The sequence below is a fragment of the Corvus cornix genome, chromosome 3, assembly GCF_000738735.6.
Source record: "Corvus cornix cornix isolate S_Up_H32 chromosome 3, ASM73873v5, whole genome shotgun sequence".
Classification (NCBI taxonomy): domain Eukaryota; kingdom Metazoa; phylum Chordata; class Aves; order Passeriformes; family Corvidae; genus Corvus; species Corvus cornix.
Genome location: NC_047056.1, coordinates 44,141,251 through 44,168,468, shown reverse-complemented (window position 1 = coordinate 44,168,468; position 27,218 = coordinate 44,141,251). Strand labels below are relative to the sequence as shown.

General features: G+C 39.3%; 1 protein-coding gene across 1 annotated transcript in view; it reads left to right on the top strand.

Annotated features, from left to right (window-relative positions):
- The first annotated feature begins 7,112 nt into the window (after nt 1-7,112).
- The window catches only part of TARBP1 (TAR (HIV-1) RNA binding protein 1), a 35,014-nt gene continuing 14,908 nt past the window's right edge, over nt 7,113-27,218 (top strand). The window contains exons 1-19 of the mRNA XM_039568580.1: nt 7,113-7,365; nt 7,436-7,677; nt 7,726-7,951; nt 8,040-8,137; nt 8,925-8,994; nt 9,828-9,976; nt 10,666-10,718; nt 12,277-12,374; nt 13,457-13,592; nt 14,633-14,729; nt 15,601-15,690; nt 16,394-16,532; nt 18,203-18,299; nt 18,594-18,769; nt 21,783-21,880; nt 22,531-22,692; nt 24,318-24,511; nt 25,635-25,890; nt 25,974-26,162. Of these exons, the coding sequence (XP_039424514.1) occupies nt 7,113-7,365; nt 7,436-7,677; nt 7,726-7,951; nt 8,040-8,137; nt 8,925-8,994; nt 9,828-9,976; nt 10,666-10,718; nt 12,277-12,374; nt 13,457-13,592; nt 14,633-14,729; nt 15,601-15,690; nt 16,394-16,532; nt 18,203-18,299; nt 18,594-18,769; nt 21,783-21,880; nt 22,531-22,692; nt 24,318-24,511; nt 25,635-25,890; nt 25,974-26,162 (2,823 nt within the window). The remainder of the gene's footprint in view (nt 7,366-7,435; nt 7,678-7,725; nt 7,952-8,039; nt 8,138-8,924; nt 8,995-9,827; nt 9,977-10,665; nt 10,719-12,276; nt 12,375-13,456; nt 13,593-14,632; nt 14,730-15,600; nt 15,691-16,393; nt 16,533-18,202; nt 18,300-18,593; nt 18,770-21,782; nt 21,881-22,530; nt 22,693-24,317; nt 24,512-25,634; nt 25,891-25,973; nt 26,163-27,218) is intronic.

The window sequence follows — 27,218 nt, the reverse complement described above, 5'->3', positions numbered from 1 at the left end:
GAAAACTACATAGGAGTTGGAAATAAAGTGAAAGCTTCCTCCCTACCTCTCTCCTCTCTTCCTTCCCCCTTCCCTCCCTCCCTCCCTGCTAAAAAAAAAAAACCCAAAAAAATACCCAAGGTGGAATTTTGCTGTATTCCCAAGAAAGTAAGTAAGAACCAGATTGGTCCTTGCAGTGTGCTTTGGTTATATTTGGGGTTCTTTTATCCCCCTTCCTGTAGTATTATTCCCAGTAACAACACCAGGGCTTTAAAAAGACTAAAGGCTCCCAGGGTTGCAGCTGGTAAATTTTCATGCAGAAGCTACAGCGTATTTTCCCCTCTGCAGTAGATCCTCTTATCTGGTTCATTATCAGTAGAATCCTCTGCACAATAAAATCCAGAGGCAGCAAAATACTCAGGCGTGTGCTTAGAGATAAGCTCATGTTTACATGATTTGCTAGATGAAGACAAAAACTGTTATGGAGAAACTGTGATACCATATGGACATTCTCTTGATTGTCACATTTCTTCCAGATCTACACATGCTTTTCAGGCTGAAAGCTGGAGAAGAATGTATTACATACATTTCAACAGCCCTTTTTCTTCCCTGTAAAACTAGTGGTGAAATCTATTTAGCCTTTAACACCCAGCTCGGAGTCCTAGTGAAGGGGAGAGGTCAAAAATTAATGGTGCAGCCTACAGCTGAAGCAAAAATCCTAAGTGTTTGGGTTTTTTTAAAAAAGGAAAGCAAACAGGGACAATGACTGGGATGGCTTACTATTATTTGGGAAGCATTTTAATTCCAGTCTGTACAACAAATGCTCTTCAGCTAAAAGAAGCAGATAAAAAATGTCTGCAGATTTCAGTAGTATCGTGTCAAGCAGGTTTTCAAAATAAAGACAGATGGCAAAGGATTAGATCTAATTCTTTTTCCTAATTCATCTTTTCCTGACCATTCCACTGCACTCAGTCTAAATGGAGAGATTTACCAGCTTAACTTCCCCTCTGTAACTTACAGTGACAAACCACATAGTAGATTTGTAACTTCCCATCATTAGGAATGTTTAACTGGACACAACTGCTTTTCATCAGCTGCCTTTAAATGCTGCTTCTGAACACAGGATGTTTACAGCATTACACAGTAGAACTCTGGCTTTATTTTTAAAGTAAACATCCTAAAAAGCCCAGGAATATTGTAGTGTTTCTGGTGAATGTAGCTGTCCTGCTCAGTCAAGAAAGAATTTCACACTGGAATCTCTTACACAGATGTGCACAGTCTCACAGCACAACACTAACAGCAGTGTCCTAAAGATACCTTGCTGTTTCTTTCCTGTGCTCTTTCTTCCCCGTGCAGATAAAGAAAGGAAGCCATGCAGCACAGCCCTGATAACGCTGGAAGCGTGCAGTCCGTGATTCAGTGCGAGGGGGCCCGTGCTGCAGTCACAGCTCCTCACTGCCTGCCTGATTCTACTCTTTCTCCTTCTCCACTCCATTACTTAATGCTATTTTTTTTAAATTCCCACTGTTTTTTGATGTCTTTGTTTTCAAATGCCTGGCTTGAGACACGCTGACCCTGATCTTCCCAGGGGTTGACGATCAATAACAGCTCCTTATGGAATCACCGGGGAACTGATGGTATTCAGCACCTTCCTAAGTGTAGTTTACAGTATCTTCAGGGAAATGAGGGAGAGTGTATCCAGCACACAGTCTATGCTGCCCTTTCTGCTCCTCCTACATGCTCTTTTAGATATTCCTTTCGGTTTTCTGTGCATTTGTCATTCTTCCCTTTGAGTTTCTAAATTTCTCCAGTGAAAAAAAACCCCAGGAAATGGCAGTCACTTTTCTTCCTGTACATTTCCTTTTAGTTTCTCTCCTCTCCTTTTCTTTGCTATCACTTGCTTTCTTTTCACCAGAAAAAAAACTGAGAGGCACATGTCAGTGACAACAGCACCATCTTCTGTTCTGCAGAGATCATGAAGGCTTCATGAGCGCCTATGAGCGCTTCAGAGATGGGTCTGATTGAAAAACCTGGAGCCACTGCTGGATATGAACTATTCATGAGTTTCAATGTCTGAACAACTCTGAATGTATGTGGGGCAGTATGCGTGTACGAAAGGCAGCAAAGAGTTCTCATAGCAATTCTCTCTGTGAGACACCTTCACATTTGTCTTTTATTCTTCTCCTCATAAAAGTTCAGTTGCAAACCTCAGGCTCCTCTTGCTTGTCTTCCCTGTGGCTTGACACATTGACAGTTTCTGGGTTTGTTTACTTATCACATTTAGTGTTATCCTTACTCTCTACCAATAGTATTGTACTAATTGTCACCAGGGAAAATATGCAGCCCAAATAGATAAGATACACACAGAGGAGATCAGCTTATCAGTCCACATAGAAGGCCATAGATCATAGAAGGTCACAGACCATGTGCTGCCTAAAATTTGTCACTGTGGCAACAAAGGGTTGTTTGGGGGTATAATAGAGGAAAATGAGGTGGGAGTTAGCACAAGATAAACATTAAGTCTTACTTGAAAGACTAATATATGGACAATTCAGACTGGCAGCATGGGTAGGTCAGTGCGAAGTCAATGTCTTGGTATTAGATAAGAGGATGAGGAAGGATAGCCTAATGGGTCTGGAAATGGAAAAGAAAAAGAACAGCATGTGTGATGTAGCATAGAAGAGGGAACCAGCAGAGGGACATAAAGGGAGAGGTGGCAAGGTCAAAGCAGCAGGTTAAGAAACAGATCTTCACAACAGCAATATCTAATTAGGGTAAGATTGCTTTTGTTAAGCCAGGAAAGGGGATGTGGATGGGATACACCAACAGATCAGACAGTAACTTTGTGAGTTGATAGGAATGTGCCTGTTTTGGGGAAATTCTGCAGGTAGATTTTGCAATATAAAGGGTTTATTCATCTTTCATAAAGGAGTCTGGGGATAGAAATGTGGAGCTAGTTACTCAGCAGGTAGGTTGTGAGCAGTCATAGCTGATATACTATAATAACAGTAGACAGTGTAGGCAAATTGGGATATACAAATCTGACTGGGATGCTGCAGAGGACAAACTCCAGGCTCACTGTATGTGGGTAGCAAGCTCAGAAATGAAAAGAAGGAGGGAGAGAAGGTGATGGCTGAAGGGACTAGGTGGAGGGACAAGCTGAATCTCATTTTTAAATGATGAAGATTAATACATGTTTGCATTGTGATGTGAAAGAGCCAGAATGTGTGGGTGGGGGTGGGGAGGCAAATGAAACAAGTAGTAGAGGATCAGGAGATAACAGCACAACCACCTTGTGGAAATTGTCGTGACCAGCTTTCCCAGCTGCATATCAATGATTTCCTCTTTCAGTTAGAACACTTCTGCCTCTCTCTCTCTTAGCAAGAGGGTTCAAGGACTTCAGGGCAAACTGGCAAAAATGAGGTGATTTTCTTCTTTCCCTTTCTCACCTCCTGTAAATTTCTTTTTCCTTACCCCCTGGCAGGGAGGGGAAGTGCTGTCTCAGAGTGAGAGTCGTGTAACAGCTATGTGTGCTGCTGTTTTTTTGCACAACAGCACTGAGGAAATCTAGACAAGAACATGGATATACGTAACCATAATAACAGGTAAGGTTTATTGCCTGGAGCATATCTGGGCTTTTAATTTCATTATCGTGGGCAAGGGCTGTGGTGGGAAATTTTCTGCATAACTCTTTCAGAAATCTCCCATTTCCTTCTCCTGCATGCAGTGGGAGAGGAAACAAAAGGCCGTGTTACGTACCTGGTCCCCCTAGAGATTTTAAACTGTGCAGACACACTCCTGCAGCCTCCTGTAAGGAGGAAAAGTCATGCTGCAGGGTTAGCTGAGCCTTCCTCCTTATGAACTGTGCAGAACTACCTGTAAATGTGCAGGTGGTAGTACGGGGCTTTCATGAGAAGAAATGTACTTTGTGTGATCTAAAACCATCACTGAAACTAAACTTTTTAAAGACATAGATTTGGCCTGGGTTCTAATAATCTGTGGTGCCTCAGCACCTTAGCAGGGGCTTTATGGCAACAGCATAACACATCCTTCCAAAACTGTAAGTGGGGGTTTCCAAGACTTACAGTCATCTGTAGTTTATACTGTAGTTTTGTCCATAATCCTTTTCTAAGCTAACTGACCACTGGAATGATCAACCAGAAATTTTTCCTAGTACAGAATTGCCTGTTTGTATGATCACAGGGGAAAGCATTCACATTAGAACAAGTATACATTTGTCCAAAAGAAAATGCAGGTAATAAAGGCCCTGATTTTCCACCTATGAGTCTGAGGAAGGAATCAGTCCTCTTGCATTACTAAATTGGTGTGGAATTATGGGTCCTGATGAAAACCAATAGACTATTACTGTAAAGCATTTAACTTGTAAAATCAGCCCAAATTTGGTTAACTTGTTATTATGTGCTGGAAACCCAAACCATCAGCAAAGGCACTGTTACAAAGTTCAGATAAGAATCAACAATAATATGTTTCTCATCTTTGTCCTGCCTCTCTTAGGCTCAGTAATAGTATTAAATGACACAGAGAGACCCTAGTTAAGTGAGAAGAGTGTGAAGTAAGCTCTACATCTGGAGTTACAAGGAGTTGAGAAGTATTTTGTGGCCTATAGATAGAAGTGGCCTGTGAAGGGGACATGTTCAGAATGGCCATTTATTTCAGGGCTGTCTGCAATTGTGGTGGACTGCTTTTGATGCCTCAGGCAATTCCTCTTAGTCTCACACTTTTAAAATAGACTAATCTGATTGAGGGAGAATATCTTGTACGACAGAAATAAAGTATCTACAAGATGTCCTTCCTTAAAATAAAATTGCAAGCTATTTCAGCCTTTGATCTAGGCTGTATGCTGAGTTTGGAGGGGACCTGGAGAGGTCAGGGAATACAGGATACCTTATAAATAGGAGTGCAGAGTACATGAGAGATTGGCAGGTGTGGGATGTTCTGAGTGCTGAGGCTGGTGCAGCAAACCTAGGCTGAAAGGGCTTTGGGATCCTAGAGGTGGCTGCAGGTGGCAGGATGGGGGCCTATGAGCAGGGCTGGCTTAGGAAGAAGAAAGGAAGTGGTTGGGATAAGCTTGGAAAGTGGAGAAAACCGAACAGGACATGGTCTTTGGTGAGGCAGGGGTTGTGTTGGAATTGTAGAGCTGGAAAACACAAATTTAGGGTCCTAGAATGAAGACACTTAGCAACTGTGTTATGAAGGTGTAAATGGTGTGGTTCCTGACATCAGAAAATTACAAAACACTGCTGAAAATTACAAAATGCTTGCTCATTTTCTCTCTCTTAACTCCATATTCACCTTTCTGGCTTGTTTTTGTTTGTTTGTTTTGTTTTGCTGTCACAATGTTCCACTCAGAAGCTCCCCAAGCCCGATCTCCCCTTTGTCTGATAATCTACAATGGAACAGTTCAAATGTAAATGCTGTTGTTTAACTTGGTGTAGTGAGATTTTATATTTGGCATCCCACTGTGATAAAAATAAAGGCAAAGCAGAATTCAGACAATAATGGAGAATTCAGACAATAATCCAGCACAACACGTAGTACATTTGATTCTGTTTTCATAACTAGTTGTTGTGCAGACCTTTAACTCTTCATTTAGTTAAGTGTTACAGATGCCAGGAAGGGAAGAGTAAAACTATAATAAGAAGTGATACCCTGCTTTGCACTGTTTCAAGCCTGATAAAAGAAACCCCCACAATTCATCAGACTGCATGCTATAAATGGAAATGGAAAAGTTACTAAAGAGCAAATAGAAAAACAAAATATATTATGGCACGTAAGAGATTTCAACTGTAAGCATCCTATTTACTAACGTACATTGTAATAATTCCTCCTATGAACTATGTTTCTGTGTGTGTGAAACAAAGTACTAAGTTTTACTTTACATTTGAGTAAAGTGTATAATTTGAACTGTTTTCTTGAGCTTTTACTAGATTCTGTAATTTATGTGTAACAGAACATACAAAGAGTGGTAAGGCACATGGAACCCATGTTAGCTAGACGGTTAAAAAGAATTCATTTCCATCTTCTTTTTCCAGAATATATTGCATATATAATCACAGTACAGGCCCCATTCTAATAAGAAAATCCAGTCATTTTGCAATCAAAAACTCTCAAGGATAAAATAATTTGTAAAAATGTTTGGGGAAAATGGATAGCCAGGAAAAGGAGAGACTACTTATGTGATTTGGAGAGGAGTGATTAAGTGGAACCTCACTTGGAAAACTTGCAGTAAACCTTTCGTCTTCATTAGATTCTAAGCAACTACAGCTTGGCCAAGGTAATGCCCACACCCATTGGTAACCATGTTGTATCCGCGCTGCTGTACAGGGAATTTGCTATTCATTGCTTTCACAGGAACAGAAGGTTCCAGGTTTGCCTTTTCCTATGACCAGAACTTCTAGGAGAGTAGTTTGCCACCACTTCTGATGTGCTGATCTCTAAATTTTTTTTCATGGGAACTGTAATCTTGCATAGTGAATTTACACGTACTGGAAATCAGCTTGATTTTCTGAGTTAGGCTTTGCCTGCACCGGTACATTGAACTGCACAGGAGTTGTTCTATGGCCTCAGTGCTGGTGGCCTGGGCCCTTCGAACAAGCCAACAGCACAGAGCCAGCGTCCAGGAATGCCTCCGACCTGAGGCAGACACAAGGTATTCAGGCAAACTTCGGGTACGCTGTGATGAAGACAGTGACTGCTTTTAGCAACTTCTTTTGGCATAAATGGTTAGAGTATGACAGGTGGGAAGACGGGACATTTTGTGTATTACTGCTGCCTGATCTTGCGTTGTAATGCGCATCAAGAGTAGAGGGAGTTTCTATGGCACACAAGAATGAAACTTCACCCCCCCCCCCAAGCGAGATGCTCGCCGCTGGGGTATCTCCGTTAGGCCTCTTGTGTTGGGCCCATGAGAGCACACAGTGGGCCCCGTTGTGCCTAGCAGACACGACGACTGGGACCATTCACGCAGACGGGTTTTGACCAAGAGATGGAGAATATTTTAAACGTACACACACACAGTCAATCACAAGAATTTTTCGCCTCCCGCCGCCCCTCCTGGGCCCCGCCCGCCCCGCCTGCGCAGGCCGCCGCTCCTCCTCCGCCTCCCCCGCGCGATGGAGGTGGTGCTGGCGGACACGCTGCTGTCCCGCTGCGGGGACCGCGCCGCGCTCTTGCGGGCGCTCAGCGCGCCGCTCTGCGCCGAGCGGGCGGAGGCGCTGCGCCTGCTGCTGCAGCGCCTGGCGGCGGGCGGGCCGGCGGCGGCGGGCGAGGCGGAGGCGCTGCGGCGGGCGGCCTGGGAGGTGGCGCTGGAGCCGGTGCCGGCCGCTGCTGCGGGGCGGGGAGGGCGCGGCGGGCTGCGGGGAGCGGGTGCGGGCGGCGCGGGCGGCGCGGGGCGCGCTGCGGCACTGCGTGCAGCTCTGCGGGGCGCCGCTGGCAGCGCGCCTCGCCCGCGACGCGCTGGCCGAGCTGGCGGCGGGCGGCGGGGCGGGCGCGGAGGAGGCGGCGGTGGAGGCGCTGGTGGCGGCGGCGCCGCGGCTGGAGGAGCCGGAGCTGCTGTCGCGGTGCGTGGCGGCGGCGCTGGCGCTGGTGCGAGAGGAGGGCGAGGGCGAGGCGGCGGCGGCGCTGGTGGCCGGGCGGCTGCTGCCGGCGCTGGGCGGGAACGGCGCGGCGCTGCCGCGCGTCTGGGAGGGGCTGCTGGGCGCGGGCGGGGCGCCGCGGGCCGGGCGGGCGCTGCTGGCGCTGAGCGCCTTGGCGGACGCGCTGCTGCCGCGGGGCCCGGCGGGGCCGGGGCTGGACGCGCGGCTGTGCCCGCGGTTCTGGCGGCTGGTGCAGGAGGGCCTGACGGAGCGGGACGGGCTGTGCCGCAAGCGGGCTCGCTACCTGCTGAAGCGAGCGCTGGACCTGAGCGGCGGCCAGCGCGCCGAGCTGCGCTGCCCTCCGGACGGCGGACACGGTACGGCCGGGCGGGCGGCGGGAGGGGCCGCGCGGCCCGGGATGCGGAGCCGGCAGAAAGGGGTGTCTTTATCTTTTTTTTTTCTTAGAATCGAGTCTGTTTTGGTGGTCTGCTGAGAAGAACGAGCAACTCCTACAGTTTTGGGAAACTTATATTTTGATAATGGAAACTTTGGAAGGAAACCAGGTAGGAGCGCCTTAAAATCTCTGCCCATCCTAGACAGACGTGCTGCCTCACTTGTGGCATGTATGAATGCTCCTGTAGGGCAGAGTATTTACAGTTTTGGTGATTGAGGGTATCTAAGTCAGCGTTAACTAGAATATTTTTGTTTCAACTCGTAAATACTTAAAACACAGCATGTGTCATTCATTGGGAATAAATTCAGGACTCTTCTCTGTCATCGGAATACATCTTGTTAATGCAATGGCAAAAACCTGGGGTGCAGCTAATTGCAAGAGCAAGGTAACCAGCTTAGTGAAAGATCCAATGATTGCACTTAATAACCTCTCTTTGGTAGAGGGGACTATGTCTATATGGTGAAGTACCTGTGGCTGTGGATTAAAACAATTTTTTTGGGTGAGGCTTCCATAATTGTATGGTATCGTGGTGTTAACTATTAGTAGCGTACCCACCTCCCTGTAGTTATTTCATGTTATTTGTACATGGTTGTTCTGCAACTGAAAAACTGTTTATTTAAATGCTTAATTATAGATATTTGTGCTGTTTTACTTTTGAGGAATGGAATGGTTATTAGTAAGTATCATTCTTAAAATATGGTAGCATTGATGTATCAGTTTTTCTCCAGTGCTAAACTGCATCTGAGTGTTGCATGCCACAGGCATTATAGGTTTTATTTAAATGTACTTCTCTTGTCAATTGCTATATTAGTGCTATTGATAGTAAATTCTAGTCCGAGTAACTGACAGCTCCTGGGTTTGAGATATAAACTGTTTACATCTCATTTGCATTTCAGATCCATGTTATAAAGCCAGTATTACCAAAACTAAACAGTTTATATGAGCTTGCCATATCAGGGGATAAAGGTAAGATGGACCTTTTTCTATTTAATCTCTTAAATATTAGTCAGTTAAATTACACTCTTATGTTTTCTTCTTCTGTTTAGTAGCAGCTTTTTGTAGTGTTTTGTTTCTCAAGTTAGGTGTTTCCTGGGTGGCTGTTCCAGTTTTTGTGGGTCTGCTCTATGCATAGGTTGTTTGGCAAACATGCATAGGCACTGGCCACTCTGCTGTGAGAGGAAATCCGAGCATATATTTGTTGCTTACTATATTGTCTTGAAATACTGTTTTTCTGCTAGAAAAGCCAAATAAGTGGTCATTTCCCACTGTGTTTTGCTTTACTTAAGACAATGTGAAAATACAACAAACCCAGAGATTTTTGGGGTTGTAGAAACCAAGTCACCTGCACAACTTTGTAAAAGGAGAAATCCTCCCCCCCCAACACAACTTATTAGAAGTGGGGAGAGAATAAAGAATATGAGTGCTGAGACAGTGTGTCTAGGGCACACGAGTACATGTGATTAGGTAGTGCAACATGTTAGAGATTGGTAAAGCAGAAAGACCACTAATGTGAAACTTTTGCCTGGAAATACATTGGCATAAATAGAGTTGCAGAAAGAAGGATGTGCCATTTGCACTTCTTAGTGATTTTAATTTGTAACTAATAAAATAGAGAGTAACTGGAGAAAACTATTAATTTTTAAAATTAGATTTAGCAGGGTGTCTTTATAAAACTAAACAGCTATAGTCACCTTTTTGAAATGTCTTGTACATAGACTATAATGTCATTATGTTACGTGCTAGTGTGTCACTGTCATTTCTGTGTCAGTTTAGTTTAGAAGAATTTCTTTTTGTAATAGGTTGTTGGCTGTTTCACCCATCGTGGCATATGTGCATTTATAGACGAATGTTTGAGAGTGAGAATAAAACACTGACAAAGGAAGGCATTCTTCATTTTCTGGAGCTTTATGAAACAAAGCATCTTCCAAATTCACTTGGTTTCTCAGAGGTAAGGGTGTTACTGTTACTTGCCTGAACAAACAAATTTTCTGATTTGTAACAGATCGTAACACTAATTGCTTCAGTAGTTGGAATTGGACACATTCTGTCTCTGTAGTATAATCAGTGTATCACTGTATCCCATAAAACCCCCACACTTTAAAATATTCTCTATGTGGGAAGAAACATTAAGGCTTAAAGGTTTTTTTTATTACTATCACGTGTGTATTGACTGTCCAACCAGCCTCCAATTTAGTAAGGAATGATCTACATTATACTATTTAGTCTTCATAGGAGCTCCCCCCTCAGAGGTTAACATTCCTGAGTTATACAAATTAAGTCAGCCTTAATATGCACCCTAAATCTTTTTACCTGTGTTGGTTCTTCATCATTCTTTTATTTCATGTTTAAATCTGTTTTCTCTATCTGTTTCCCAAAAGGATTTCTTACTTGCCTGCATCTTTCACAATACTCTGTGAAATGTATCTAGTGGGAAAATCTCATTCCTTGTTTACTTTCCTGGTCCCCCTTCTCTTTAGTTTCTTCCTCTTTTTGCTTCTCCTATTTACTATTAACAAGAGTATTCTCTGATTCCTGGCTCTGTCCTTTAAAGTCTGGTGGAATAAGTCTAGCTTCTATGTAACAGTGCCTTGGAAATGTACATATAGCCATTGTTCTTGTTTCTTTTTTTTTTTTTAGTTTGTTATTGGACCACTAATGGATGCCCTTTCAGAAAGTTCCCTCTACAGCAGGTAAACCAGTGGTTTAATTAATCATTTATAATGTCTTGATTGCTGCAAATGTGTTCTAATAATACTGGTTTAAGTATGTGGGTAAAATTTTAGCTAAGGAAAACACATTAATGAAAAAAATGGTGCTGCTAAACTTACTGACAGGTAGAGAGTTTTTCAGGAAAGGTGAGTGGCTGTGAACAGATGAAGTATGTACAATTTAATCTGAGTAACAACCAAAGGATGCCTCAAGCTCCTATATTGCATCTTGCTTTGAAACATTAATTTGGAAGTGAGATACAATAAATGAATAACTTAGCGAAGTACTTTTTTATCTTCTTATTTTCTTGCCACACAGACTGCTCTAGTTGTTCCCAATTCATAGGTGCTGGAAGTGGGTGTTTGCAGGAGACTGTGGTTGGTGGATGACATGGATCCTCGTGGTGTAAATATGTAAAGAACAGAGGAAAGCTGGAGGAGTTGCAGGTTGCTGCACATTCAGTGTAGTGATGGATGGCATTCAGTCCTTTGTGCTAGTTGCATGGAGAGTATTGAGAGAGGAATAAAGTACTAAATGCACTTTCGTTATGACCCAAGGTAACGGAGGTTCTTGTTAATAGATCCCTTGGAGTGGATTAGAGTGAATGACTGGTGTATTTATATATGGCAGGTTTATTTCAGAACAATTTGGTTCAATGAAAAGGAAGTGTGTAGCCATTTTGGTTGTCGTCCATAGAAATGTAACAATATAAAAATATAAAATATATATAATGAAAAGAAAGAGAAGATGAGAGTAGATAGTGGAGAGGAAGGATATCACCATCTGTGGATCCAGTGACAAGACTTAATTGTTGCAATTTTCAATGCCCCTTGGTCGAGTTGATGGTCACGGTCTTAATCTAGTGGGGGAAGGCCATGAAACAAAGAGTTCAAAGAGTTTAATATATGCTTATTTTTGGGGGGATAAAACCAACTGTCACTGGTGATAGTGGGGATTAGGTGATGATGGATGAAGTGTAGTCAAAACAGATTGTTTCCTCTAATTATGGCAGGACAGATGTGACCTCTGTAGGCACTTGGCAGCAGTTACACATTTCTCATCTTAGCTGGCTGCAGTATCTTTCCATGGACATGCACAGATGGGAATTCAGAAGGTGAAGCAAGTGCCAAGTGTTTCAGTGTGTATGTTAGAGCTGTGTTGAATCAATACTTCGTAATCTTCTTAAACTTCTCTCTTAGCTTCTGTGTTTCTGCTGAAACATATTGGCATATGTAGAGGAGGGTGCATATTTGAGTATACCAAGAATATACAAAGTTGTCACAGTTAATGTCCAGCTGAGAGAAAGCTATAGAATCTCTTGACTGATGCTAATCTTTGATAGCCAGGATCCTGAGACTTCTTATGAGACATAGGTGGTCTCTGTTGGTCTCATGGATTGCCACTGAATGACGCTTTGTTTTTGTTTAGGGGCAATTCTAAACGTTCTAAATCTGTTTGATTTTAGATTAAATCTGTTACATCTAATCCTAAAGCTGTTAACATGCCAGTTGCATCAAAACATGTTTTAAAACCCAACAGGACACCAGGTCAATCAATAGGAGCTTGTCCTCCTTTGGGAATAAGGTTACAGAAGTTTTTGGCTACTTATCTCACTCTTCTTCCAGAAGAAGAAAAAGGTATGTTTCAGTCTCACCTATATCTTTTTTTAAATAAGGAAACCAAATAAAAGCTATGGAGCCATTTTTTGTATGTCATGTAAGCATTTACTTGAGAGAAAAAGGGAGTAGTTGTCCTGAGAGTGGACTTTCCAGAGAAGAGGCCTTGAGCCAGTCTAAGGGATCCTGCAGTACTAACCTACAAAATTGTTCTAGGGGTAAAACAAAGCAGATTTGCTTTTTATTAATGGAAAAATAAAAAGCCCAAACAAGTTCCTAAGATCTGAAGTGAACAGTACTTGCAGATTCTTTTTTCTTTATCTGTCAGACTGTTTTAGTCATGACTTGTGTAGTGACACATTCAAAAGAGCCAGGCCAAGTGCTGAAACAAAATAAGGATTCTTCTGTTGTGAAGCTGGCTGGGGAAAAATTTCTGAGACTGTTTCAAATTTTGGTGCTAGTATAGGCTGACATGAAGGCAAGCAGGATTTAATACCTGGTCTAATTGGATCAGATAAGGGTAGAATCAGCTCTCTTCAGCACCCTATATGTACAGGTGTATTCTAGTAGGAAACACCTTATATATTTGTAATGCCATAGGTGCCCTGTTTCTCTGTCATGTCCCAAGGCATATATTTTATCACTAAGTGGGAGGGTGTGTGATCAGGAATCCTGGGATGGGTAGCCTGCTTCCAGAAACTGTACATGTGATGGCTTATTGAGGATTGCTCTGCCCATTCCAGCATTCATTAAACTGGTTGAATTACTGTGGTCAGCCATCTCACAAACTGAATAGCAACTTAAAAAAGGCATTGATTAGTGCTCAAAACAATCAAGAATTAAAATTCCATTCCTGAACATGGTGATTAGTGCAGATTACCAAAGTCAAAGCTAGGTTTATTTCTGGTTATCTCCGAATCGTATCACCTTACTGACAAACTTCTTTGGAATGTAATTTTTTTCTTTGAAATAATTAGGAAATTATTCTGTTGTCTTTAATTGTCAGAAATTATAATAACACTCTTCTGCTGGAGTTCATGTTATTTGAATGCACTGGAGAACACAAAATCACTCTGGGTTGTTTTGTTTACTTTTATTTTAAGGTAGCTTCCTGTTAAAATTTATTCAGAAGATGACGAGTAGGCACTGGTGTGCTGTTCCTATTCTGTTTCTTTCTATGGCTTTGGCATCTATCCCTGCATGTAAAGTACTTGGTGCTGAAGGCCTTCATGCTTTAAGGTAAATATACACTGCACTGTGTTCTTACAGCCTTTTTCCAAAGAAATGTGCTGACAGTCTGGAGAGCCAGGATTTGATTCATGTTCGTTACTTCTGAAGGGATGGCTGTGCATGGGAATGGAAGGTTCTGTCTCCTTTATGGCTAGTTTTCAGAGGAAAGCAATTCAAGAATCAGTGTATTTATATCTCTCTGTGAATTAAAAAAAAAATTGAGTTTTTGCATTTTAGATCTTCATAATTTCTACTTTTTAGGATATTTTTTTTTCCTGGTCTTTCGCACTTCCTGCTTGATAGATATCACACTTCTTCCTTTTCTTCTATTTACAGTACAGCCTGCTTTAACAGCAGTTGAGACTATATCAGGGGTATAGCCACAGCCCATAATGCTGGAAATGGAAAGATTTCTCAATAGAAGGCTAGGTAAAAGTTTTTGGCCTCATTATTGACCTTAATCACACTGATATTTCCTAAGTGTCTGCTTTCACTTCCTAGAGCCACTAAAAATCAGTTGTCATTCCAGTTTAATCAAATCTGAGCTTTTAAATAAAATCTTACTGGTGGTTGAAGGAGTATTGGATAGAAGCAGTTTACAAAAAGAAAAAAATAATGTTGGACATGCCTTTGCTGATAAAAGATCCCTGAAAGTTTCTTTCAGTTTCATGCTTGAGTGAGAGTTTGATGGCAAACATTTGTATACTTGTTACAGATAGAAATGGTAGTATTAAATTATCAGTTTGAACTGATGTGGTCATGGGGGTTGTTCCTTTAGTTTTGGTTTTGTTCTTTCTTCTCCCCCTTTTTACTTTGTCAGGTTTATGCTCTTCCAAGTTTCACTAGCGGTTTTTGAAAGTACATGTAACAGTAGTCTTGGTTCTGGATTGTTTGTGGTCTGATCAGGCAGTGTTTGTGCCATACTTAACAGAATATGTCTGTTACATGCAATCTAATGTATTTTAAATGGTTAATAATTAGAAAATACGTGAAAATGTTTACATTTTTAAGTGTGTGTTCTATGCAGTGTGTATTTTTCATCTTTGCAGAGATGTCCTCCAGTGTACTATGATTACACATCAGATTTTGTTGCGTGGAGCTGCTCAGTGCTATCTTCTTCAAACAACTATGCATTTGACAGATGTGGTCAGTTTGGGGTTTTGTTTTGTTTTGTTTTATTGTTTTCTTCTTCCCTGATGTCATAGAAACCCCATAGCACTTTTACAGGGCCAACAGTATTAAAAAAATTGCTACATACAGTATTTTTACTGATTTTGCTGGATTTGCAGTTTTTTTTTAGTGACTATTTAAATTGTGCTATGTAAGTATGGTATGCTTCTGTTACCTTTGGTTTTCATAAGAAGTATTTTTTTTCATTAGCTTTTATGAGTTGATGTTTTATTGTGGGATTTTTCATGTGCTAGTTATCATAACAGGATATTATTCCATATCTACCATATAAACTCAGGTTTTAACAGATAGAAACTAAATAGACTTTCCTGTAGTACCTAATAATAAAAGTATTCATGATACCAGACTGATAAACTACCATTACTGTTGAAATAGCAGGACCATAGTTATTCAGTAATTGAGGTATTCATGTTTTGTTTGTTTCGTAGCTTGCTTTCTAAATAAGTAGTCTTCCTGTTGTGTGTTATGGCTGTAAACGTGTCTCAATTTCTTTCTAGAGATGCAGAAATAGTACTTACGAGCAGCTCTTAATCATTTATCTACATTAATTTAAAAGGTATCATCAGTGAATAGCACCATTCGTACAGTCATTCATTTATTTTCAGACAGGCTTTAATACTTGGGAAATTAAGTTTTGTTCCTTGGTACAGATAAGTTGGTCCCAAAGGGGCAGAAATGAGTCTGCATCACGAAAAGGAAAAAGTAAATTTCTTTTAAATTTTCTTTAAAAACTTGCCAGATATAGGCAAACTTCTTGAGTTGTCATATAGATATTATTTGTTGTATATTATGTTGGTAGCTATTGTATTTTGATTAATTTTTTCAGGAGAAAGTGTCCTTCCCAGAAGTTTCAAGCTTTCTTCTGTCCCTTAGACCAGAGGAGTCCCTAAGGAGAGATACTTTGTTGTGGACAGAGGTGAGAACTGAAGCTGGTTTTATGTTCATCAAACCCATCACTGGTAGAAATAGCAGGATAATCTCAAAGGGAAGAATGTGCATACCATGTAAAGTGAGATTGTAAGTCATAAATTTTCACAGGATTTGTATTTTGTGTCTTTGCGAGATGTAAAATGCTGTGAATAAAAATTCAAAAATGAAATAATTTTTAATATAGTATATACTGGAGCCAACTGATCATGTAGCCATAATGTTTGGTTGCTTGTAGAGCCATATAATGATAAAGCGATTTTTTGCACAATGTCTTCTTGTTATGTGTACTGTATGTTTCATCTTGCTCCATTCGCTTTTGGCATACAAGTTAAAAAGACAAAATGGTGGTCTCACTAGACAACACTTGATGGGAAGAAGCCCTTTTGAGATAAGGGAATTTTTACCAGTCTTGCTTAATTTTAAAAGTTGTTGTTTTTCTTACGTTGGTGCCACTGATTTTTTGGGGGTGCTCTGAGTTACCCTCTGGAAGGACATTTTTCTGTGTGTAGTTAGAAGGGAGCAGTCTGCTCAGGCTCAAGGTAGCTGTGGTGAACACCTCTCGCAGTGTGTGCATTTCCTGATGTAAGAGTTTGTGTTTAACAGTGCTCTGGTGTGCTGCTGTTAAGTCAGTGATGTCAGTGCACCGCTGCCAGATGTGGTCAAGGAGTAACATACTGTTCTTAATTCAGCTTTGCAGTTGGTTGCAAGTGAATGACAGGTGCTTCAGGAAGTCTGTAACCTCTGATTTTGAACATCAAGAGACATCATCATTATGTCAATATGTACACAGTCTTGTGGGAGAGTACCTTAAGACACCTGCATCTGAAAGTAAGTTACGTGTGTATTGATAAAAACCACTATTTTAAAGATAATTTAAAAAGAAATTACAACAATCCCTTGGATTTAGAAAAGTTGTCTGGTTTTTTATATTGTACCTGTTCAGGTTCTGCCCAGCCTGTCTATTCACAATTCTTAAGTTTGAACCTTATTTTTTAATTCCAGCTTTCCTCCCTAAATTAGTCCTTCAGTATGAATTGAACATTAAGTCTTAATATTCAGTTTTAATGCTGCCCTGATGCTTGTCCATTAGATTTATTTTGTCACTCTTTTGATGGTGTCTGAAATTGCTGGAATGTGGGGGCGGAGGAAAGCGCAAGGGAGTATGAACAACAGATTCTGTCACCTTTCTCAGTAGAGCTTTGTAAAATGACCAAGTATTTTTATAGAGAGAGAGGCCATAGAGTGAGGCAGCTTCTCAACAGCTCATTGCACACCCTCCTGTGTTGTTATATTCTTTTGATCTTGGACAGCTTGCAGCAGGTGAGCTGCCACATGTTATAACCAAGGAAGGCGCAGCAAATGTGCAGATAAATTCCAAAGGGCCTTTTTGTTCACTGATACATTTTAAATGATTACCACGTCAGGTTAGTTTCTTCTTTCAGGTACATTGAAAGGAATGGCAAATTGATTTTTTTAAAAATGCTTCAACTTCTGTGTGGCATTCACAATCATAGTGAATTTTATAGTTCTATTTTGTCAGAAGTCAAAACTGAACACGTTTAAAGTATTATACATACAGGAGATAAAAAAGCTAGGTCAGAATTTGCTAATGATAAATAGCTTCAGAAGCTTCCTGCAAACCAGGAAACTTCACGTGATTGTCTTATTCTTAGAGAAGTTGCAAGCAAATTCTCTCTGTTGATACTCCAAAGTAAATTTGCTAAAAATTTTGGCAGATCTTCTCTCCTTCCTGAAATGTTTGTTTAGTCCTTGGTCTGTATTATCTGCAATTCCATGGCAATCATCTGCATTTCACTTATAAAAAGTGATGTTTTTAATCCTGGTTTTATATGAAACTTAACTAATGAGCAGTTCTTTAGAGGAAAAAAAAAAAAAAAGAACCATGTCCAGCTGCTTGAATTTGACCTCCAAAGTGTGTTTTTCTTTCTGAATTTCCAAAGCCAGAAACATACCAGTTAAAAAGCCCCTTAAAACCAATTTATGTACTGCTATTTAAGAAACAATTTTATAACTATGATGATGTAGTTCTTCATCAAAGACTGATAAAAAGAGAAACTTCACTTGGTTTTTTTAAAATTTCCTTTTTACAGAACAGTTTTAGTTCTTTATGTAACTACTGTGGTCAAAATCACAGCTGATATTTCTGATAAAGTGTAGTGGAATTACGTTCTTCATTAAATTCATTTGAATATGCTAATGTGTTTTTAAAAGCAATGGAGGAGTCTGTGAACTGCTACATAACATATGATACTACATAACACATTGCCTAGAATTTACTTGAGCATCAAGGCCAGTTGTGTTTGAGTTTAATTTTTATCTAGATAAAGAATACAAAAAGTTAGCAGTAATACTCATGTTAGCATGAATTGTTTTTGAGCTATTATTTTATTAAAGTAAGTTACAAAACCAGAAGTTTTAGAAATTAATACAAAGGTATTTTTTAGTTACTGTGGAAACCTTAAAATATCTTTAATCAGGAGAAAATTGCTTTATGCCTGACTGGTTTGAAGCTAAGCTTGTCTCCACAATGATTCTGTTGGCTGCTGATGTGGAGCAGATGAAGAATAAATACAGGTAAGTATGAAATACCTTATTTTTTACATTTCTCTCTTTTTCAATCCCCTCACTCCTGAAGGATCCGGTAGAAGCCTGATGAAGTTGGGAAGCTGTCCTCTTTTCTCTGTAGACTTTTGATCAGCCTGATCATTCCTTAGGCCTTGTCAAACTGTTGCTGCAGACATAGTGGGTAACATTCTAAAGATACTTAAGTGTCTTGGAAACGTGTCCTATTTATTTCCATAAGTAACTTCAGCACTTAAGGCAGATACTCAGAAGAAGACTTTCTTTTTAATTTTTGTTTTTGTGTAGTGGAAAAAGCAACATAGAGTGGATTGAACTAGAGGCTTTCTTGAACCCTCTTCTGGATGTCTTGATGAAACTTGGCAGTAATGCTTACATACCAACAGTGAAAACAGATAAAAGCCTTCAGCTTCTCTTGAAGTTATTGCAGACCCGTTGGTTAAAATGTTCCAATTCGCAAGATGGTTAGTGACATCTTCAGTCTACTGTGTCTTCTGTTCATTACAGTCTTAACTACAGCTAAGCTACTTAACTGTTTTACAGCTACATTGTCAAACTGATACTAGCCTAGAAGTGGTAAATGTAAAGGTTGACAATCTGGCGTGTGTGTTATAAAACTTGAGCTGTGGGTCCAGTCTTGCAGATGTCCTAAGGACTGGGAATTGAGAATGGGGAAGCCTTCTGAGGAAGCGATTGTTGTCCATTAGGATTAGATTATCAGTTAAAATTTAATGAGTGTGACTGTATTGCAAATATTTGTAGGCCTATTCCTTGCAAACAAATGAATTCCATAAATCATTTAGTCACTTCAGAAAGAAGTTACCTACAGAAACCCAGCCTAGCCTGCTTAGTTGCCACAGCCAGCCTTTCCTGAGTACATAAAGTGATCCTGATGGACATCCTGTTTTCTGAGTTGACTGGTAGGCTAAGAGGTGCTCACTGAAGTACATGCCTGGTGATCTGTCTGGGAGTGTTGGCCCCTCACAGATGGAGCACTTTAACTTGTTGACCTTTCAGGAGAGTCTGAACAACAAACTATGGAGTCCTTACTACTCCTTTTGAGAGAACTTGGTTGGTTTGTAACCAGAATAGACCTAAATGTTTTTCCTGAGAGCAAATGAAAAATTGCAGTATTATTTTAATGAATTGGGATGCTGAATGGGAACAGGAGGGATCTTGGTGTTTGGTTTCTGTTCCCCCAGATTATTTTGGGATTTTTTTCAGGGTGTTTATAACATGGAACAGAAGAGTAGTTTTGGAGCGGAGAGGCTCTATATCTAGGCTCTTACTTTTAACAAAGATAGTTTTGTGTTATACATCTAGGTTTCATATACATGTCTAAATGCAGCCCAAAATAAATGCCCACCCTCGTTTTAACAAGTGCTGTATACATTCAAAACCCCTGCGCCCTTAAATTTTAGCTGTTTGTCTGAAATTCTGAGCACTAATTATGCAGGCTATTCAAGTTCATATTGGGGCATGGTCTGTGACTGTTGAAATGGGTTGCTTGAAATGAACTAAACTGGAAGAAGTGTCCACTAAGCTACCACTGGGCTTTCAGCCTCCGGCACAAGGACAGAACAAGCCTGAAGCAGAACCCTATAAAGCACATGCAAGCGCATATTAGTTTTTTGGTATCAAGAGTAAGTAATTGCCTTGTGTGCCTTATTTCTTCATGTGCTTGCTAATGTACCTGCAGTGGATTGCTCCTGCTTTGGGAATTTTGACACCTGGCATGGCAGGTTGAGTTCTGCTAACAGAGTTCCAAAGGTATGGCAAGGCTGAGCATTGCGGTGTCCCCATCCTTTCAAAGGTCCCTATAGGTGCTCCAGTACAGCCCATCATCAATCTTTTGAGAGGCTTCTGAATTGCATTGTAGTTCTAAGTTAAGCAAGGATTACTTTTCTTAAATTATTTTTTACGGTGGTTTTGTGCTTCTTCCTTCTGCACAGGTGAACCAAGTAATAAATCATCTTTGTCTGCAGCTGTGATTTGAGTGTGGTGAGGGGTGGGAGGATTAATGCTGTAAAATACAGAAGTTGTGTTTCTGTGTTGATTAAATGGGAGGTGAGAAGTCCTGTTTTTCAAATGGAAAGCAATAAAATGGTAGGAAATAATAAAGGAATTTAACTTTGTAAAACAAAAATAATAAGTGGGAATTGTTTTATTTAAGAATATTTTAATGGGGATAGACATGCCTGGAACGCATGCTGAAATCATCAGCATTCTTCTACAGTTCTTGCTGTCTAAACTGTTGTTAGAGTTCGCTATTTTAAACAGCAGGATTTTGGTAATTACTATTTTTTGCTAGTGTTACAGAGCCACTGGTAAGGAATTGGGTTTTATGTCCAACATGCTTATCTGAAGATTTTATGAATATAAATTGCAGAAGATGTTTTAGTGATTTGAGACTTAGGATGAAACATGATGATAATCTGACATAATTAAACTGTTGGTTCTAAACAATTTAAGCCTTAGAAATGTAGTCCAATGAGCCATTTTAGCTGGGAGCATTGAAAGTGCAATATGGATTTGGAACTTCTGGAAATATTTCCCTTTATATTTTTACTTTTTGAAGGTCTTCCATTTCATAATATTTTTGCAACGTGAAGTGTTCCTCAGGGTCAGCTCCAGAAAAAACTGCTCTAGCCTCTGGATAATACTAAATACTGAGACTGATAGAACAAGGTGGCCATGCAGAGTATTTTAACTTCATTTTCATACTGAGATGTTATTTCCTTGTCTCTCAGCTAGCCCTTACCCTTGAAACACAGACTGAAGTGTGTTTGTGGTTAAATGTTTTACCAGAGTGACCTACCCTACCTCCCTTGTGTATAAACTTGTGTCTTCATTTGTGAAATGCTGTGTACATGTGGTATACTTGGTAGCCTAGCCTTTTCTTATAGAAAATACCACATTTTGTGTCATAATCTTGTATTTTCATTTACAGTGTTAAGCCTGGAAGCTACTTGGCTAAAATCTTGTAAGATCACACTATTTCCAAAGATGAATTATTCCTAAGCATCAAAAAGCAAGCCCCAAAAACCAGTGTTCATGTCTATAAATACTAGGAATGGAAGACTATATTTTTCTCACATAAAGTTAATTGCTGGATATGAAAGCTTTTGGTTTTATTAAAGACTTAAGTTCATTAATAATCTGTTTGTGCAGATGGTTGGGAGTAGGACAAAAGTGGGCATTAAAAGTTGGAAAATTGGACTGTGGTCTTCTGGTCTTGTGTGGGTTTTGGTTCACTAATACATTTTGAGTCTCAGGAAATAATGTAATCTGGTTTGATAATTTCAGCCTTATGGCTTACACTGTGAAAGAATATAGAGCTGTTTTAAGTTATTTTTAGGTATTTGAATACTATTACTGTATAACTTTGTAATATAAATAAACCTGCATGATATAATAAAATTCTGAAGGGACTTGTGTTTCTGTATTTATACTTTTTTTTTTTTTTCCTCCACACAGATGAAGTACTGGTTTTTATCTGGAAATCTCTTGTGACACCTGTGGAGAGTATTCTTGAATTTGTTCTCCGACGGCTTACTACCAATGAGTTAAGCACTGTAAGTAATGATTATGAGACATACTTTGGTGTGGTTTTGCTTGTTAATTTGATTTAACAGTGTTCCTAAAGTTCATACCAAATCTTTAAACACCTCAAAAGTCAATTTGCATAGAAACATTCCATTACCATTTTTTGAATGGGCATAGTAAGAAGAGAAAAAAAGGTGTCTTGACAAGTAGTGTTCACTGTCTATAAACTGCTTTTCTTGTTTCTTCTTAAATCTAAAGAAATCATGTATTAAGAAATCCCGAGTGTCACGTACTGCATAATATCTACTAGTACAGCTGTGGACATAAGATGTTAGGTGTTTGGAGACTTTAGTAGTCAGCCTGGTTATCATCTTATTTGACTGTCTCTCACTGCTTGCTCGTTTCTGTGGCCAGTGTTTATATTGAAAGAAACCTGACACTTGTAAAGCAAAGCAAAAGTTAGAGTTGAATCAGGAGAATGGCATCTGGAAGTCAGTTTTTAAGATTTAAAAATTAATGACCTCCCCCAAACAAACAAAACCCAAAATTAAAATTTGTTCAGTTGCAATGACAATTGTAGTTTTCCTTCTGCTATCGTTACCAGTAGTTTTCTTCCTGATTTTCAGTTGAATTTTCCTCCTCTCACTGATTCAGATTGCTGTTGTTTCCTCGCTTTTAGGTTGGCGACCTGGATCGTTGTGATCTGTACTTGACTGTAATTCCAGAGACAGTGAATTTGTGCTTGAAAGTCAACTGGAAGAAAATGCCATCTATCAAGAATTTCCTTTCATCCCTGATAAATGCGTCTGTTCGTAATCTTCAGGAGAGAAATTCTGAAAAGGTAATTTAAAATTATTTACAACAATAAAGATTAACATAAAACAAACCAATAAGTAGTAAATAAAATATATGCTAATATAATATTTAGATTCTGCATCAATAATTATATAGACTTACTATAAACCTAAGTTAATGTACTGCTATTTATTTATATTATGAGATATATATATAATGCATAATAATGTTATATAGAATGTGAAATTAAATAATAGTTTGTGTGGATGTGTATGTGCATATATATTCCCTAACACATATGTCTTTATTTGGCAATGTAATATGAACGTAAAATATTTGTAGCTAAGATTTAGTACTTATTTTTGGTCTTTTGTATTGCATTATTTAGAAGTCTGTATAGCAAAAGTAAAATTCTTACTGTGAAAATGAACTATGTACTCAAAGATTTTTTTCCTCAAATATGAAGTAATCTTACTGATCAAGTTACTATTAAATGAAATGCCTTTTGTGTTTGTTGACTTCAAAGCTGAAATATACAGAAAAAAAGAAATTCCAGAATCCGGCATTGCTTTGGCTTTTTCCTATAGTTATGCTGATTGTCCCATAGCTCTATGAGTTAGGCTACTGTATCTGAAATAGATAAATTTTCAAAAGGTAAAGAAACATTAATAACTTCCATTAAAATAAAGGAGATTTAAATTAAGATTTGTTGGGCAGTGTAAACTTTGGTCTTGTTATTTGGTATTATTGTTTTGTGCAAGAACAGTTAATAACACATTAAAAGATTTTAAGTATTTGATTAGTTAGGTTTGTGTTCTAAGGAAACAAAGAACAGCACTTAATTTTATTTTTTTCCTTCATTTATGTGAATTATATACTTCTTCCAGTAGTTTCAAAGTAAACATTTTCTGGTTCAAACTTAGTGTTCACTGGGGGCCTTTACCAACTTATTTTGAATTCAGGGAAATTATATTTTCATTATGATTTCTTCAGTACACCTTCAGTACAGTACATCTTCAGTTTCAAAAGAAAGAAGAAAATGCTGAGTAATTACAGATGAGAAAAGGTTTTTCTGTGCTCTCGACAGCCAAATGTAACTTTTGGAGATATTTAAATAACATCAAAGTTTTCTTATTATACGGGTATTACGTGCCTATTGGCGTTTTCTTTTTAATGAGACTTTTCTATTTCATGCCTCTTTGAATATATACGTTTATCACACAAAATAACCATGGCATGGTTGTGATCTTTTGGGTGTTTGGAGCAGCCAGTGTGTCGTATTCCAAATTCCAGCTGTTGGGTTTCTGATTAACTGGACCTACATCTTTTTTTCTAATTGCTCTCCTGCTGTATGTATGAACTGTTGTTACCTGGCAAGATAGGAGTGTTCTGTCACAGCCAAGCTGCCTGCACTTAATGCATAAGTGACTCTAATTTGGAAGATTTTTGGTTCTGTCGGTGTTTGTAGCTTGTGATCATGCTGGCGCAGCCAAGCCAAGCTGTGTTAGGCACAGGGAAAGAAAATAGAGAAGCAGAAGGATGCAGAGTTGCTACCTTATGATGTCTGTGGTGATACAAATAGGAGGATTATTTAAAGTATTAGTGTGTTATTTGAATCATATTAGAAGAAGTTGGTGTGTGTTTGTTCATGTATGATTTGGTTTTTCTTAGGAGCCAAAGATGAAGGAACAAATCAGAAAAGTAGCTAGCATGGCTTCACTTGCAGCTGTTTGTGAGATAATAGGTGGGAAGCCGGAAGCGCACCTGGAATCTCTGCCTTCTGTGGATGCTCTGAAGAAATTCATTTCCTTTTCTCAATTCAATGAAGTATTAAAGAAGCCATCTCATGTTGAAGAAAAAAATAGGTATGTCTGCTAAAGCTTCAGTAATTTTTTAGAATAAACTTGATTAATGTGAAGCAGTGGTTAAGATGTTGGCTTTTCCTGTTCTTTGACAGCTTTTGGCCAAGATGAAAAGATGTACACTAACTATTCACTCAGTTGCTCTTTTGTCTTAACATCCAGGTTTTAGAACATTAAAGAAGCCATAATTGATCAGACCAAAGCTGCTTTTGTTCAGTCTGATGCCTTAGGCTGTAAATTTTATATTTTTCAAATTCTGTACTGCTTAGTGTGTAACTGAAGTTTCTTGTAGCCTGTTGATTTCTGCTCTCTCATGCTAGGTAGACATAACAAAGCCTCTCCAGGCCTGCTCTTCAAGGACACCTAGACTCTCCTAGGCCCAAAAAGTATAAACCAAAGAGCCTCTAAAGGGGGGCAAGCAGAGGGGAAATTATATCATTAAACTGAAGCTTTAATTGGAGAATTAACCCTGATATGCAAATGAACCAAACCTATAGAAGTGTGAAGAACTTGTGACCTGTTGTCCATCTTGGGGTCCATCTTGGGAATAGCCTCTGGCTCCCCAGGGGGTACCTTTGAAGGCCTTTCAAATAAATACCTACCTTTATTCCCTTACTCCTGTCTAGTCTCTGTGTCTAGTAGGCCTCTTAAGGCATCAAGTCCCGTAGCGCTATGAAGCCAGAGCTGGCTTTGAACACTGCTTACCCTTAGGCCAGATTAAATATTTATACACTGCAGAAAGCCATGGCATGTACAAAAGCAAGTTTAAATGGAAATTATTTATTGTTGGGAAAGGAAACCCAGAGCAAGCCAGAGAGCCAAAACCCAAATACTTGGGTAACAAAAAGCCATGACCAGCATATAGTGATGTTTCCACTGAAAACTCTTAACAGGTGTTTGACTAATGAGACTGACTGAGCCCAGAATTGACTCTTCTCTTTTTAAAAAACACTTCATTTTCAGATTTCTTTTCCATGTACTTGTCCAGTCTTGCCTTGAACTGTATAAATCTTAGCACCTTGAAGTAGCACAGTGAGTTTGTACAGTTAAGCACTTCCTGGTGGAGTGGGAATGTGTGGGATAAACTTAACACAATGTTTATTTAAGAAAAGTGGTTTTTTCACAGCTTATGCGATGAAACGACATCTCAAGGATGGGGGAAAATTGTTGCACGCTACATTCGTGACCAGTGGATTTGCCTTCGTTTTGTTTTAAATTCATTTCCAACACTGCCTCAGGGTTATGAAGAAACTTCAGAAATGTCATTTTCTACAGTAGAAAGGTCAAAAAAAACTCTACAGTCTGCATTAGAAGCCCTGTCTATTCTTCCTTCAGACCAAGTTTTACCTGTGTTCGACTGCATGAAAGTCCTTGTTCCCAAGGTAAAAGATAAACCTGCGCAGTATTAATAGGGTTTTTGGGTGTTTTTTGTCAAATGTAACTTTGTTCATCTCTTTATTTACAGCTTCTGGACTCATCAGAGTCTCTCTGCATAGAAGCATTTGATTTGGCTTGGAAAATTATATCCTCTTTGAGCAACACACAGCTAATATTTTGGGCCAATCTAAAAGCATTTGCTCAGTTCATCTTTGATACTGAGGTTCTAGCTGTTGCTGCAAGTGCAAAGGGTCAAGCATATGCCAAAATAAAAGAGGTCAGTTTCAAGAATTCTTTTTTTTTTTTGAGAAGGGAACATAAATTCTGTGTGGATGTAAAAATGTATTTATTTTCCCTTCAGCTATTGTTGTGAATTTTTCATTTCTGAAAAGGCCCAGGTTTGAGAGTGTTAAGATAAAACACCTGAGAATTAGATTGAAGATAAAAAAAATATATTGTTCTTGTAGCACAGAAAATGAAAAGTACTATTGCTTTGATTTTTAGATTGTTCAGTATGTTCTGCATGCAGTAAAACTAGTGGGTTTTGTCTTTTATTTTTACATAATGCTCTTCTTCTTGAATATTTTATTTAGGATTTGACACCTGAACTGTCACAAACTATTAATATTCTGGGGAACTGATGCTTTTTTTTAAATAGTTTACTCTTTATGAAAGTGCTGTCTTAGATGAAAAGTTAGAACAGTTCAAAATTTTGTAGATAAGCCATTACTGATAAGCTGTTACTGATAAGCCATTTTTACTGCTTCTTTAAAGGCTTCTTTTTCTCTGGTGGTCAGGATGTAGGAAAAAAAATCCACAGTCACCTTAGAGTTCAGTTTAATACTGCATGGCAGAGCTGCTTCCAGAGCTAAGGAGAAGAAAAACACAATCTTCTTTTTTAAGATTTATGCAGCTGCCAGAACTCCAAGAGTTCTTGCATACGTCGTAGTGTTCTTTTTTTTGATTTTAAGTCCGGGAAACTGTATGCAGTACTGGGATGTTGGTTCATACTGGCTTTATGCATTGGAAAGTTGTTAACTATTTATTTTCTAAATAATCTTTCTTGAGTTTTTTTCTTGGTTTTTTTTTTTCCCCTCTGAGCATCAATTAAATATTTGTGCAGAACAGTCCACAATGACTGCAACACTTTAACTAGGGCAGTAGTACATTATGAATTATATACCACTAAATATGTCTGCTTAGACTTACTAGCTCATGTGCTGGCTTTGCACTTAGCACACAAATCACACTAGGAGGGATTGCAGTTTTGCTTTGAAGTCACCGTAAGTAGCTCTGTCCTGGTGCCACACTCATAGCTGTAATAACAGCATAA